General features: G+C 35.1%; 1 protein-coding gene across 1 annotated transcript; it reads left to right on the forward strand.

Moving 5' to 3' along the window:
* The first annotated feature begins 404 nt into the window (after positions 1 to 404).
* LOC128226329 (long-chain fatty acid transport protein 2-like) lies at positions 405 to 9457 on the forward strand. The gene is made up of 10 exons (XM_052936212.1): positions 405 to 959; positions 1106 to 1216; positions 1690 to 1905; positions 2414 to 2572; positions 3963 to 4087; positions 4331 to 4522; positions 4757 to 4850; positions 5084 to 5285; positions 6576 to 6673; positions 6902 to 9457. Exons 1-10 carry the CDS (start codon positions 602 to 604, stop codon positions 7222 to 7224), a joined length of 1878 nt encoding a protein of 625 aa, XP_052792172.1. The 5' UTR covers positions 405 to 601; the 3' UTR covers positions 7225 to 9457.
* Positions 9458 to 14756: the final 5299 nt, after the last annotated feature.

Genomic DNA, 14756 nt, shown 5'->3' on the forward strand with positions numbered 1-14756 from the left:
CAAGCCCAGTTTTTTCATTAAAATTGGGACTTTACGTCTAATATTGATAAGAACATGCACATGAAATTGTTGTAGTTTGCACTATGTCTAGCAGTTTCTGTGATAACAGTTTTGTCTGTGATACAAACTTGTGCTATTGAAGTTCATTTCTAATTAAAATTTGTTAACTTTATAAAAAAAATACTTGTTAAATTTAAGGGATTGTGTACTATATCTGAATTAAATAACACTGTTTTAGTTAACATAATCTTGTTCTGTTATCAGGTTTTAGCTGTAAAGTGTGCAATCTTAAGAAGCTCACCTATATCAAGGTCACCGACTGGATTTTATCTTCTAAAGTAGGTCTAATTAATGGACATTCTACTTTATGCACCTGAACAATGTCAAAGCATTGAGTTGGTGCAAACCGTCACCTTATAAGGTAAAACTCTCTTAAACAAACTTGGGATTTAATAGAATATATTAATTGATATTTCAAGTATTTCTGTGATAGAATGAATCTATTACAAGTGAATATGCTTTGCAAATAATGGTGAAGATATGTTCACAGACAAGCTAGTGATAGTAGGCAGACAGAACACAACAGACTCAATCCTGTGAGATGTTGGCAGTATTGGCGGGATCGCTGGGGGTGAGTGGGGCTCTGTACCTGCTACTGCGGCTCTTCTGGCCGGGATGGTACTTGGACTGGCTATACCGACGCAATAGCTTGCGACTTGGTGCCATCGTTATGGGTTATTTGGAGCAAGGGAAATATCTCATCGACATATTTGAAGAGCAGGTCAAGCGCTGGCCTAAGAAGGCCCTGATCATATTTCAAGACAGAAAATACAGCTATGAGTATTTCGATCAGAAGAGCAGCCAGGCTGGGCGGGCAGGCATCGAGATTGGCATCAAACCAGGGTCCACTGTGGCCATCATGATATACAATGAACCAGAATTTGTCTGGACATACCTTGGTATGGCTTTAAACTTAGTGTTACTGTTTGCAGGTGTTAAGTAAATTATAACTTATGTATCATAGATATGTTGGTTTAAATTAATTAAAATATATAAAACTGATCTTGCAAAATCTTAGTTTTATTCTATGCTTTCCTGGTCGCAGGATTCATGAAAGTTGGTTACCAGACTGCATGTATAAACTACAACTTGCGGTCCAAGTCTTTAGCCCACTCCATCAATGCTAGTGGAGCAACTGTTCTCATTCTGGGTCAAGGTAATATTTGGTAGTTCTTGTTACTGGAAATGTCATTAAGGAGTTCCATCATAAAATTCACAAAGATAATTTCCGACAACAACAGATATGTCGTTTTTAATATAAAGCTTCAATTTAAAATTAATTAAAGACAATCTGAAAGCAATTTTGTTTGTGTTGTTAACAAAAATTATCCATATTCACCTTTAGTTTAATTATTATATTATTCTCAAAAGCATCCTGTGGCGTATTCGATGCTAATAACTGTGTAATAAACATGTACTCTGCAAAGCAAACATGAACACTAATCTGTTCTATTTTTAATTCATTAAAGGGCAACAAATCCAGAGCTTTGGGCCTTGCTATATTCGTGCATAGTGTCTCTGCACTCATGTGTACAAAGTCTAATTTGAGTATTTTATTTTTGTGTTAGGGCTAATGTTAAAGTTACGAAAACTAATGTAGCCTGATCATACAAGTTAACCCATCCCTAGGACCAGAGCTCCATCAAGCCATCCAGGAGATCCTGCCTGACATCTCCGGTATCACAGTGTACGTTCAAGGCCCGCTCCCAGAGCCCAAACCTATCAGTTTCCTGTCATTTGACCTTGTCATGAACAACATTTCTGATGCCCCTATTGACAGATCGGCCAGGAAGCATATCACACCATTCAGTACCAACGTACTCATTTACACATCGGGAACAACAGGTACTGTAGTGAATTTCTTACAAAATTTAATACATGTCACAACTTCTTTAAAACATATACTTCAATTAAGACTTAAAAATGGACCCATTTTCACTTTTATAACAGAGATTAATTTAAATTATTTTTTTTTGTATAAAAGTTTAATACAAACTCTTAAAAGGTCTGCCGAAGGCTGCAATTCGTGACCACCAGAATTGTGTAAAGTTTGCATTGTCCCGGGAGGCAGCGTTGTAAAATGGTATGTGCTGATGTCTTGTATGAAGTCCTGCTCTCTGTATCACTCTTCGGGACGGTGCTCTCTAGCGATGGACTCAGTGGGGCATGTAGGCAGAGGAAATATATGGACTTAAAGATTACACCATACCAGCTCTGCAATCTAATAAACTGAGTATCAAATAACATGCCTTTGACCGTCCATATATGTCGCCTGTCTGCAATGTCCTTATTAAGCTAAGCATAATCACTACCCAATGCTAGTTATACTCAGACAAGCTTGTTGATTGGTCAGGTTTGCCAAAGCCAGCCCCGGTGAACCACCTGAGGACGCTTGGTGCTGGCTCGTCCTTCGAAACATTCAACATGACCTCCGAGGATATTGTCTATGAGCCTTTGCCCATGTACCACTCTGTTGGCTTGCTCCTTGGCTTTGGCAGCTGTGTCACTAAAGGTGGGCTGAAGCAACTTACATTATTATATACTAGTAGTATTACTAGAATTCCTTGAATTCTATTTGTAAAGGATTGGTAGCTCAATTGTTGATCTCTGTTTAATACCTATGTTATTTTGTTCAAAGGGGGCACTATGACATTGACATTTTTCAACGCAAGGTCACAATAACCAACACCTTTTACGTCGTATACCGTTATTGGTTAATAATTCTACTAAATTTGAGGAATGTTGGATCAAGCGTCATGACCTACATTTCTACAAAGTTTCAAGACTAGAATGAAGCTTTCTGGATATATTGAGCGGAAACAATTTTTCTACTAAATATCTCCACTACCTTGACCTTTGACCTTAAAATTAAAACCTTATCTTCTAATTATGACAAATATTGCTACCAAGTTTCAAGACCGTAGGATAAAGAATTGAGTGATTATCACTATTTTACCAAATGTTACAACGAATGTGACATTAAACCAAGTGACATCTAATTTAATAGAGATCAGCTTCTGACAATAAACGATATGCATAAGAATGTTGAGAATGTTGTTACTCATATGATAAGCTATTGATCGAAAACCAATCTTTAGTGCAGGTCGCTGCAACCCTAACTTTCGACAAACTCTGTTTACCATGCTTTGCAGGCAACATAATATTCTAGCACATAGGACACCTTCAAGTACACTGCATGGCTGGTAACTCGGCAAGAATTTTTACCAATTTCTGCATGTTCCCTTGGGTCTTATTCGTTTTATAGAGGCCAGAAACATATGATAGAGAGACCTTTTAGTTAAGAACTCAGTTGTTTGTGCACATCCTAAGATAAAACTTATCTTGTGTTTCACATTATGAAGAACCAAGGTTTATCTAAATTTTTCCTTTATTATTTAATATTTTACGTGAAATTTTGGGAAAGATCATATGTAACAGTATTTTGAAAGCTCACAACTGACACTGCAAGATTTTTCAAACAGTTAAGAGTAATTATTAATTTAAATAAATTTTATCAACTGTTTGTCAAATCGATGTTGTAACTAAGATATTCTGAGAGTTCTAAGATATTTGTTCAGTCTATTTTGAAGAAATCATTGATTTTTATTCCAACTGGAGGGGGAAAATCTCATTCAGAATAGGTTTTTGAGTAGAAGTTTTAAAAAAAAACCTTTGCACGCAGCTACAATACGTTTTTACCTCATGAAGGGTAAACAGGTTTGACTCAATTTAATACCATCTAAAAAAGCAAAACATATATCACAAAAGAGCTACAGTATGTGAGACAAAGAAAGGAAGAATTTGAAGTCTGCCAATTGTATTATAACATTATTCTTTAAATACAGCTTATTTAATATTCTTAAATCCTAAACTGATTTGAACTTACTTACGTTCCCGGCCAGGAGCGACAATGGTCCTGAGAGACAAGTTTTCCGCGAAACATTTCTGGGAAGACTGTCGCAAGTATGATGTGACTGTCATCCAGTATATTGGCGAGGTCTGCAGATACCTCGTTGCTCAACCAAAGGTGAAATTAAGACTACTAATCTATTTTTTATAGTTATAACACACTCATTAATGAGCAAACAAATGTTAATAGAAAACCTTGCAAGTCCACACCGTTTTAAAAAATCAGGAATAATTTCGGCTTTCAATAATCAATAAATATTAATTGTGCATATACCATTATGATTTGTTAAGGCAAATAAAATATTTTTTAGTTTGAAAATGAAGCATATACTACTATAATCCTTTGAATAATTATTTTCAGAATAAGCTAGATGGTCAACACAAAGTGAGGGTTGCAGTTGGAAATGGTTTACGTCAGGACATCTGGACCGAATTTCAGTCGCGCTTCAAAATTCCCCGCATTATAGAGTTCTACGGAGCTACTGAAAACCCTTCTGGTTCTGTCAACCTCACTAATAAAGTAGGGGCCTGCGGACGGGCATCGCCATACCTGGTACATGTTATTACACAACTTATTATTGTTTTGATGTTATGATTACTTTGTGAAATAAGAAACTGTCAAGGATAGCTGTTTGAGCCATTTGAGGCTCATCCCGATAATTTCCTAGCAGCTTCTCTCAGAATTAGCGGCAGGTTTCCCTATCCACTCACTTCTTTTTGAGAGCTTAAAAATATAATATTCTTCAACATTGAAACATTGTGCGTCAAGTTAGGAATTGTTCTTCAGAGGCAGTTCAGCCCCGTGGCCTTTGTCAAGTGGGACCTTGAGGCCCAGGCCCCCTTCAGGAATAGACAGGGGTTCTGTGTGCCTGTTCGGCCAGGTAGGTAACCTTTTTACATAGACTAAAACAATAAAAACAGTTATTTCCATCTTTAATGTACCAGATGAAGTTGGCCTTAATGGCTTCGATTTCTGATGTCCTTGTCATCATGACAAGTCCTATAATTGTATTTTTTTTATATGTACCTGATGTGGTTGTCGTCATGATTGCTCGGATATCGAATGACCTTGTCACCATGACAGGTCCTATAATTGTATGTTTTTATTTAACAGATGCAGTTGGCCTGTTGATTGTGCCATTATCAGAAGGGCGCTTTTCCTTCCAGGGCTACCGGGGCCCTAAGGAGGACACAGAGAAGAAAATTCTGCGTGATGTGTTTGAGAAGGGAGACCAGTACTTCAACAGCGGAGATTTAATGCGGATAGACAAGGAATACTACTTGTATTTTAATGACCGTGTTGGTGACACTTTCAGGTTGGTTAAAATGAAAACATGCAATATTTTCGTACTTTGATGTCCAATCAATACTTCCAGCACAAGAAAGTGTGACAATCCATCACACCAGGCTGCTAACCATGCCTTAATGGCCTGTTGATGAGATTGATTGATGTTGATAACAGCATGTTTTCCTTCCCAAGTCTGTAAGCACAAGGACTGTCCATAGACAGGCTTTGTATTTTTAAATATCAATATAGTTACGTAATGTTGATCTAACATTTCAAAGAGTCGTCACCTTTTATTTTGGATCATTTAAGAAACAGATTGTGTACACAATTTATGACTATCTATTCTAGTGAATGTTGCTAAGGGTTTGTATTATGGAGCATTTTGTGTAAAAATATACTTTAAACAAAGTTTGCATGTTACAGAATTCATATAAATTATAACTCAACTTATAATGATATAATTGATATTTCAAAACCCGAGTACCTCACTAAACACTGTACAAAATTCAATGTGAACATGAAAGTTTTTAGAATTTTATGGGATTCAGAAACTCAAAAGGCAAAAGTAGCAACGTTAATAACCTCTAAATAGACATTAAAAATGGAGCAAAAATCTTTGTCACGAATGCTTTGCAGTTTATTTTTTATCATTTTCAACTTGCACCTGATCAATTTTACATCTGATAGGAATGTGCATATGTTTTCTTTATATTGGGTATACATTTCATACATTTCTGGCTAAAAATTAAATTAAATTACAATTAACTTATCTTCATAACTTCATGATATAAATGATGAAGAAAACACACAGTAAAATCAACCATAGCAAAAACATGGGCAGATATGTCTTCTTAATAAATCTCCTTTTTTGCTTCATGACGCCATGTGTCAGTGCTCTGGGCTCAAGGGGGTGATTATCAACAAACTGCACATTGAAAGGCTTCCAATCTATATTTTTTAATGAAATTTTCAATACTTTTTCATAATATATTGAATGACACGGTTTATAATTATGTTATTTTGTTTACAGAATTTTCTGTACATAAAAATATATTATCAATCAGTGCAAGAGTTAAATATATTTTAAATAAGGCTCAGGTATAAAATGTTTTATGAGGTGAGTATGTACATGATATATTCAAGCCATATACTTATAACATTTTTAATAAAATCTGTTATACCTTGCTCAATGGTTGAAAACGGAATGCAAAAACATGTCATAAGCCAGGAAGTGTGAATATGCCACCCACAAGTCGTTCATCCAAGTTAACCCTCAATTTCAAGGCAAACTAAATTTGTTCCGTTTTTCTTTGTGCAGATGGAAAGGTGAAAATGTGTCGACAACTGAAGTAAGCAACATCCTAACCAGCCTCGCTTTTATACATGATGCCAATGTATATGGTGTTGCCATTCCAGGTAGGTTTAGAAGAAACATTTACATGTATTAATTTATAAAAATAACTCGGACTCCTTATTCCTTACCAATACTACTGTATAAATTATATTATGTCTAAAAAGTAACATTCAGCTTTAATGAGTCACTGAATAAAATTTTGGATGCACTAATTGATATAATACTCAGGACCTACAACTGTATTAAAGCATGCAGTATAAATATTCTACAATCTTTCCACTCCCTTGCAGGTACAGATGGCAAGGCAGGTATGGTGTCTTTTCACATGACAGATGAGGGAGCGACCAGCCTCAGCCCTACCATGTTGGCTCAGATCTCCCGCCATGTGAACGAGATGCTGCCCGGATACGCCCGGCCAAGGTTTTTGCGGTTCCAGACCCAGCCCGAGCTCACTTCAACCTTTAAGCAGCTGAAGGCCATTCTAGTACGGGAAGGGTTCGACCCCACTCAGGTTCGCGACCCCCTTTACTTCCTGGACCCTTCCACCCAGGTCTACCGTCCGCTTGACAACACTGCCTACACCCAGATCATGGCCGGAAATGTGCCCATGTGAGCTGTACTTGGTAAAAGACTGCACTATTTTCTTCTGGTTATGTTACTTTAATGCTTTCAGAATTTACAGGGTAACTGTTTTCCAAGAAAGAGTGTGCTAAGAAGTGGTTAAAGGTGCAATAATGATGATATATTACAGTGGAAGTTCCACATTTCACAGTCATCGGGACCTTGAGATAAACATAGTGAAAACAATTACCTGAACTTTGATACAACCGAAAGTAGACAATATAACCCTTCTCAATGTGCCTTTATACAAGTAATTCAAAAGGCGTTTTTTTTTATCGAACAAGTATACTTGTTTATTCTTATCTTATGAGTTTGCGTATAACAGACAAAATACACTGTTATTGACAACTTCTTTAATGAAGTGGATGGTGTAAATAATGTCATCTTAAACTCCAGGATTGAATCTGATTAGGTAATAAAGGCAGTGAATGACTTAAAGATCAATAAAGCTTCAGCCGGAGAGCTATTGCCTGCACATTTCAAATATGGTCTTTTCTATTTATTGCCATATATGTTACGTATTTATAACCAAATATTTACATCAGGTCAGTTCCCGAGAAGCTGGACGCTATCTATTATTATACCAGTGCACCAAAAGGGAAGTTGTAATAATCGTGATAATTACAGGGGTATAGCCCTTGTTGATGTATTTAGCAAAATATATATAAGCATTTTAAATTGAAGACTTATCTATTATACTCAAGTTTATAAATCCATCTCGGAGTCGCAAGCAGGATTTAGACACGGTTATAATACAACTGATAATGCTTTTGTTTTATATTCTGTTATAAGCAAGTATTTAAGTACAAAGGGTAAGAAGTTATATGTTGCTTTTATAGATTTTAAAAAAGCGTTTGATTCTGTGGATAGGTCAAAATTATATACAAGCTTATTTAGACAAAATGTTAAAGGAAGGCTATTGGATGCTATTCAATCAATTTATAAAGATGTCAAAATGTGTATTAGATGCAAGGATGGAAAAAACAGAGTGTTTTGACTGTCCAAGTGGTTTAAGACAAGGGTGTAATTTAAGTCCAGTATTGTTCTCACTTTTTATTAATGAGTTGTATAGTGATACGGTTGTAGGTCTACAAATCAACTAAATGCGCTAAACTTATTTTGTGCTGATACTAAGTTGCAAGTTTATACTAGTAAAACAAAAATTGTTGTTTTTAGAAGAGGTGGGCAGCTGGCAAGTAGAGAAAAATGGAAATATAATAATGAAAATATAGATGATGTATAAGGGTTTACTTATGTTGATTTATATTTTAGCTGTACATTGTCATGGTATAAGATGGCAGAGAATTCTGCTCTAAAAGCTTAGAAAGCTTCACATTGTCTTTTTAAAGGCATTGCATCGTTACCTTTTGTTAAGTCTTCAGTGTTTTTTAAAATGTTTGATACAAAAATATCACCTATAATGTTATATGGTGCTGAAATTTGGGGAATGACTTCAATGAATGCTATAGAAAATGTCCAATTATATGCATGTAAAAGGTATTTAAATCTATCTTCCAAAGCTTGTAATGATGCTGTTTTAGGTGATCTAGGTCGTTTACCTTTACATATATATGCTTCGAAACGTTGTTTTAAATATTGGTTAAAAAATTTGAAACTTCCTGATGATGTAAAGTTGTGTTACAATATGTTAAAATTGTATGATAGTCTAGGTCATGAAAATTGGGTTAGTGTATTGCGTATGAATCTGTTTAGGAATGGTTTTGGATATATTTGGGAGTCACAGCATGTAGTAAATGAAAATGCCTTTCTTAAAGAATATGTAACGAGATTAAAAGATCAACTTCTACAATTATGGAGTCAAACTTGTTCTGAGAATATGAAACTTAATAAATTGTACATGTATATAAAATCGTGTTTAAAAGCAGAATTATATGTGAACTGTGATTGATAAATTTCGTAAATGTTTAGCAAATTTTAGATGCTCATCGCATCGCCTTGCTATCGAAACAGGCAGGCATACTGGAATTGATAGGGACCATAGATTTTGTTTATATTGTAAAAATGTTGTTAAGAATGAATATCATTTTGTTATCAAATGTCCATTGTATAGAGATATAAGAGAAGTGTATATATACCATCTAAGTATTATGTTTACCCTAGTCTTCACAAGTTCTTTCTATTAATAGCTACTAAAAATGAAGAAGTTTTGCCAAAAATAGCTGTGTAATTGTATTATGCAGACAAAATTAAAGACAGTTTATCAATAGTTGATTGACATGTATGATGCCATATTAACAACTAATATTTTGTGAATTCTATGCTTGGTCAACTCCACGTTGTTTATATGTATTTATGTATGCATATCTGTATATGGGCCGGAGGCCTTAATACAATAAATATTTGAACTTTAAACATAGCCTGTATCGGGTGTTATAGATTTATCAATGTTTATGCTAAATCATTGTCAAGTGTATGTATATTGTCACCCAATATACTTACATTTGACAATGATTTAGCATAAAATTGATAAATCTATAACACCCGAAACAGTCTATGTTGCTTTTCAAAACATTTCGGAAAATCACGAAGAATATTGCAAAGAAATAGCTGTTTGAAAACCGAAAACAGAAACATTAATTACCGTTAATTAAACACTTCCCAACACCGAGTACAGCATTGACCCGATGTGAGGGTATGTGGGCCAAACTATAGTATTGAACGGGGTATGTGATATGCTGTAAATCATAAAAAAACAACATTAAACAGAAAACGTCCGCAGTAAAAAAAATCGCGGCTCATAGCAAAATCTGCAAAAAAGTGTGGTTGATAGTGTATGTAAAAATAAATAAATAGGACAATGACAAGCATACATTAATTATAGTAGATTAACAATACTAATTCCTCACTGGGGCTGTTGAGTTTACTGGATAAACAAGCAAAATTGACAATTGACCATAGAATTTTGTTGTTAAAGGGACTAGACGCCAGATGATACAACTGCAAGAAAATAAGATAATTGTCAAAAACTTACATATATATATTTGTGTACAACACATTGAATCTTAAATAAATGTATCACATCGCTTACGAAACGTATATATTTCGAAGTCTTTCTGTATTTTACAATTCGAAATTTACTGGGTTTGTCTAACAAATAAATCATGAAAAAATGATGTACAACTCTGTCATAGGAATACTACATATGAAGCTTAGCTCCATATCATGTTTCTGATTTTTAGTGTAAAGTTCAGACATAATAATCTTAGTGAACATAAGACAGGGGTCGTTTTAATAAAATTCCTATGTCATTTCTTAGCTTAATTCACTTTCCTAATATAAGTATTTCGTAAGTCTCTGAAAAAAAAGAGTTCCCAAAATACATTATTTTCATTGACCTAACTGAAAAAAAAATACTTGAATGTTAAAATCACTTCTACATTTCTTTCAATTTGACTCGAAAGTTTTAAGAAATCAACTTTATTTTAAAGGCCGCATTAATACATCGTAAATCCCACTTTATTTAAAAAAGCGTCAGTATATTAATCTGAAGTAGTCACGTGACTTTGACATGCTAAATATACACACTTTAACTAGGAAACCATTTTGTGCTATTATTAAACGAGCAGAATTAGCTGGGACAGCGACCAAATATTATTTTAGTTATGTAGAACTATGTACAATCGGCCTCATACTAGCTTGTATTGACAATTCTAGTCTTGTTTTGAGAAAATACTGTGATTGCCGATTTTAGGACCATTTGGTGTCTAGTCCCTTTAAAGATTTCAACATTTCAAGAAACCAATTTAAGCCAAAATTTAAAAAAAAAATCTTTAACAGTATTTATTTACAGAAACACAAATGTATTTGATTTCTGTAGAAACTTACGTATGAGATTTGCTGATGTGACTACACAATTTTAATTAGTGCTTGATATTTCCTTTATTAAGATATACTGGAGTATTCATCAAAAACACATTATAGTTATACACATTTCACATAAGTTGCATTTATTTCTGTTAATGGATAACATCGATGGATAGACAAAACAACATTTTCTTCATTGGTTAAAGGGCAATTACTGAAATGATCAAGATAAATCTTGACTGTGCACCTCAACAATATATCTATATGCACATGTACACAAGTTTCATGCAGTTCTGCCTATATGTTACACGTCATTGACACTGCAGTACCATTTAGGTGCATGAACTATTTTAATATGTGCCAAGTAAAGGTCATCTGACATAAAAAAATGCTTTCAAAACTGTACTCATGGTCAGAATTTCTGTAGCTTTAAAAATAAAAAAGTTGGTCAAAAGTTCAAAGTCAAGGTCATCCGAGGACAACATTGATGCTCATTTGCAAAACTGTACACATGGTCTAAATATCATTGCTGTAGCTTTAAAAATGAAAAAGGTCAAAAGAGGTGGGGCCAGCTTTGGCCCCAGGGACATAAGTTCAACTGTTTTGCTTGAGGCCATAATATGATGCTCCACAACAAATATCAAAGGCATGAGCCTTGTGGTTTGAAACAAGAAGATTTTGAATTTTTTTTAAGTAAGTCTCTTTGAAACTTGTGACCCCCGGGGCAGTGCCAGTTTTGACCAAAGGAGCATAATTTGAACAATCATGGTATCAGACCACTAAATTGTGCCTTATTCAAAATAGGAAGTGTCTGCATAGCTGATTCGGACAAATATTTTTTAAAACATTCCCAATTTAAGTATACCAAACCTGTGAACCCCGGGGAATGGCCAGTAATGACCTCAGGGGCATAATTTTAACAAACATTCACAAGCAATTGTCCTGAGATGGATGCGCGAACACATAAAACGATTTTCAAATATTTCCCAATTTAAGTTTACCAATCCTGTGAACCCTGGGGCGTGACCATTAATGACCACAGGGGCATAATTTGAACAAACATTCACAACCAATTTTGTTTAGATGGATGCGCGAACGACAGACACTTAGAGCTAAAAAAAATGGCCTTTGGACTTTCAACAAGAACAAGGCAGAGTAATTCACAAAAACAACTGCAGAACCAAAAAGCAAGTTGCCTCCCTATAATCCTAGACTTGACATTACATGTAAACTTGGCTAAAAATAGACTTCGCTCATGCAGAATTGGTTAAAACTAGGTTAGGCAAAAAAAAACAAAACCTGTTTCCGGTAACATGGCGAAAAAAATAGGGTCGGACGGTTGGGATTTTTTTTTTTTTACAGTTGTGATTTCATGCAAAATTCTGTTGCATCAAATCAATTATATAATATCTAAGCTTTCCATAATTAACAAAAAGTCAGAAAAAAACAGCATTGTTTAATGTCTGTAATCATTTCCTTGCCTTCGACTACCGTATTTTCCCGCCAATTTTGCCCATGAAATTTGTTTGTTTTTTTGTATACAATACTCCTTTATAAGACGCGATCCGTTTTTTAGAACAAATCAAGCACTTCAATTTCTACAAATCTATGATTATGTTTAAGCGAAACAGTCATTTATCGACTAAATGTGGAGGAAGATTAATAATAGAACAAGTAAACGCGGATATGGATTTATTTTACGTTTATTATTTCATAATTTATCATTATTCTCGAAAAATCAAAGTTTCATTCATATTCGTAGTCAATTCAAACATTTCGGTCATTGTTTTAAGATTCCCAGACGACGATTATTGATTATTACATGTTTTCGATCCTATGGTATTTTCTAACCAGCCTAGACGAAATCCTGGCAATCAAATGGTATCATACGGTGTGTGTGTGTTGTTGAGTTTATAAAGGTCTGCCCGCGCCCTATATTGGCTGCATTATGGCTTGACCCCGTCACATCCCCTAGTGTGACTGGTATCATACGGTATTCGGCCGACCAGTTTAAATACAAACCATAGCCACGCGCCTTTGATCTTATTACCGCTCGTGCTCTGACGTCACAAATTGTACCGTTTGATCCGCAGCCGACGCATTCCTATAAATGTGTTGTTATAACTTTCGCAGGTTTTTGTTTGGATTTCAGTTGATGGGACTTAAATTAGGCGAAATAAATAACCATTGATAACTGCGAATAAATTAATGTAACGATTGATGAAATGTGAACCTCGCAATTAAGCCTGCATGAATTCGCAGAGCCTAATTGTAAACAAAGTAAGTTAAATTTTGGATATGGATAAATAACACCGCGAACTATATCCTAAATATTTTCATTATAAAGACAGCAAAATTTGTCTCCTGTGATCAACCACGTGTTTGGACCATAAACATGCGTTTGCCAATTTGAAGATATCGGACAGGGATCGCCGAACTCCGCCATTTTGTTTCCCTGTTGACAAAGCGTCTTGGTAATACATAATCAGGAATGAAAGTTTTTTCTCCGGGAACAGAGACAGAAAATTAACAAAAATAACGACGATATATTTAATTTTTGATTTTTTACTTATATGCCGAAAAAAAGATTAAGGTCGGCGAGAAAAAAATAGGGTCGGTCGGGTCACCGGAAACACAGGTAATTTTGTTTGGCCTAAGCTAATAATAGCATTTTTTTTAAAAACTTTCAAGGCCCTTAATCTAGGCATGCATGGGCGGATCTGGCTGGTTTTCGAAAGGAACCAAGCTCTGATGGATATCTAATTACCGTACAAGGTTTATCGAGAGACATTAAAAACTGAAGATTATCGTGTTCACAAGACCCATGTCCCTGCCTCAAATGTCAAAGTCACACAGTTTTATCAAGTAATTGTTTACGGACGCACTGACACACGCACGTACGCACGACCGCACGGACGCACATACGACGTTCACATTACCATCGCATAAGCCTTTGGCCAGTAGAGCTAAAAACCTCTGCATTTTATTCATTACTTCGAAGCATTAAATCACTCTTTGTTGGGTTCTGTTAAGTGTCTGTTCCTTAAGTAGTCAGTTAATTATTTTTATGTTTTGTTACAACATATTGATAAGCATAAGCCTTATACCAGGTTTCATAGTTTATGTCATTCCTTATTCAAGTCATAAAACAAACAAGAGCTGTCACAGTGAGTGACGAATACCGCCGAAGTGCAATCCAGTTCAATGGATTATGCAGTTACTAATATACCTTCATTCAGGAAAAGCATAAGCAAGACCCCATGATAGTTAACTCAAGACATTGTGAATACCATTGGTCCAACGACACAACGGGTAAAAAATAGATACACCAAATACTATCATAAGGTACTTCTGCACATGAGCTTGCTACATGCAAAGCTCCATCACTGTCTTTTTTATATAGTATTAGTGACATTGACCCCACTGCCTAAAATGCCATCCAAAGGTATGTGTTCACTTTCCTTGCTATAAACTCAGTATCACCACTATCCGTCAGCCCTAACTCAAGTTAGCAGAAATCTTTTTTTTTCTATTTTAGCCACAGCTACTTTAACCCCATATAGAATCCCAATATAATTATATACAAAAGATTGCTACATACCAAGTTTCATAGCTATATGTCAATCCTGAATTAAGTTATTGAGTAGAAACCAATGAGTCCACAAATGCATGGACACCTGCCAACTAAACAGTATCCCC

This window comes from Mya arenaria, chromosome 3 (assembly GCF_026914265.1).
Source record: "Mya arenaria isolate MELC-2E11 chromosome 3, ASM2691426v1".
Classification (NCBI taxonomy): Eukaryota; Metazoa; Mollusca; class Bivalvia; order Myida; family Myidae; genus Mya; species Mya arenaria.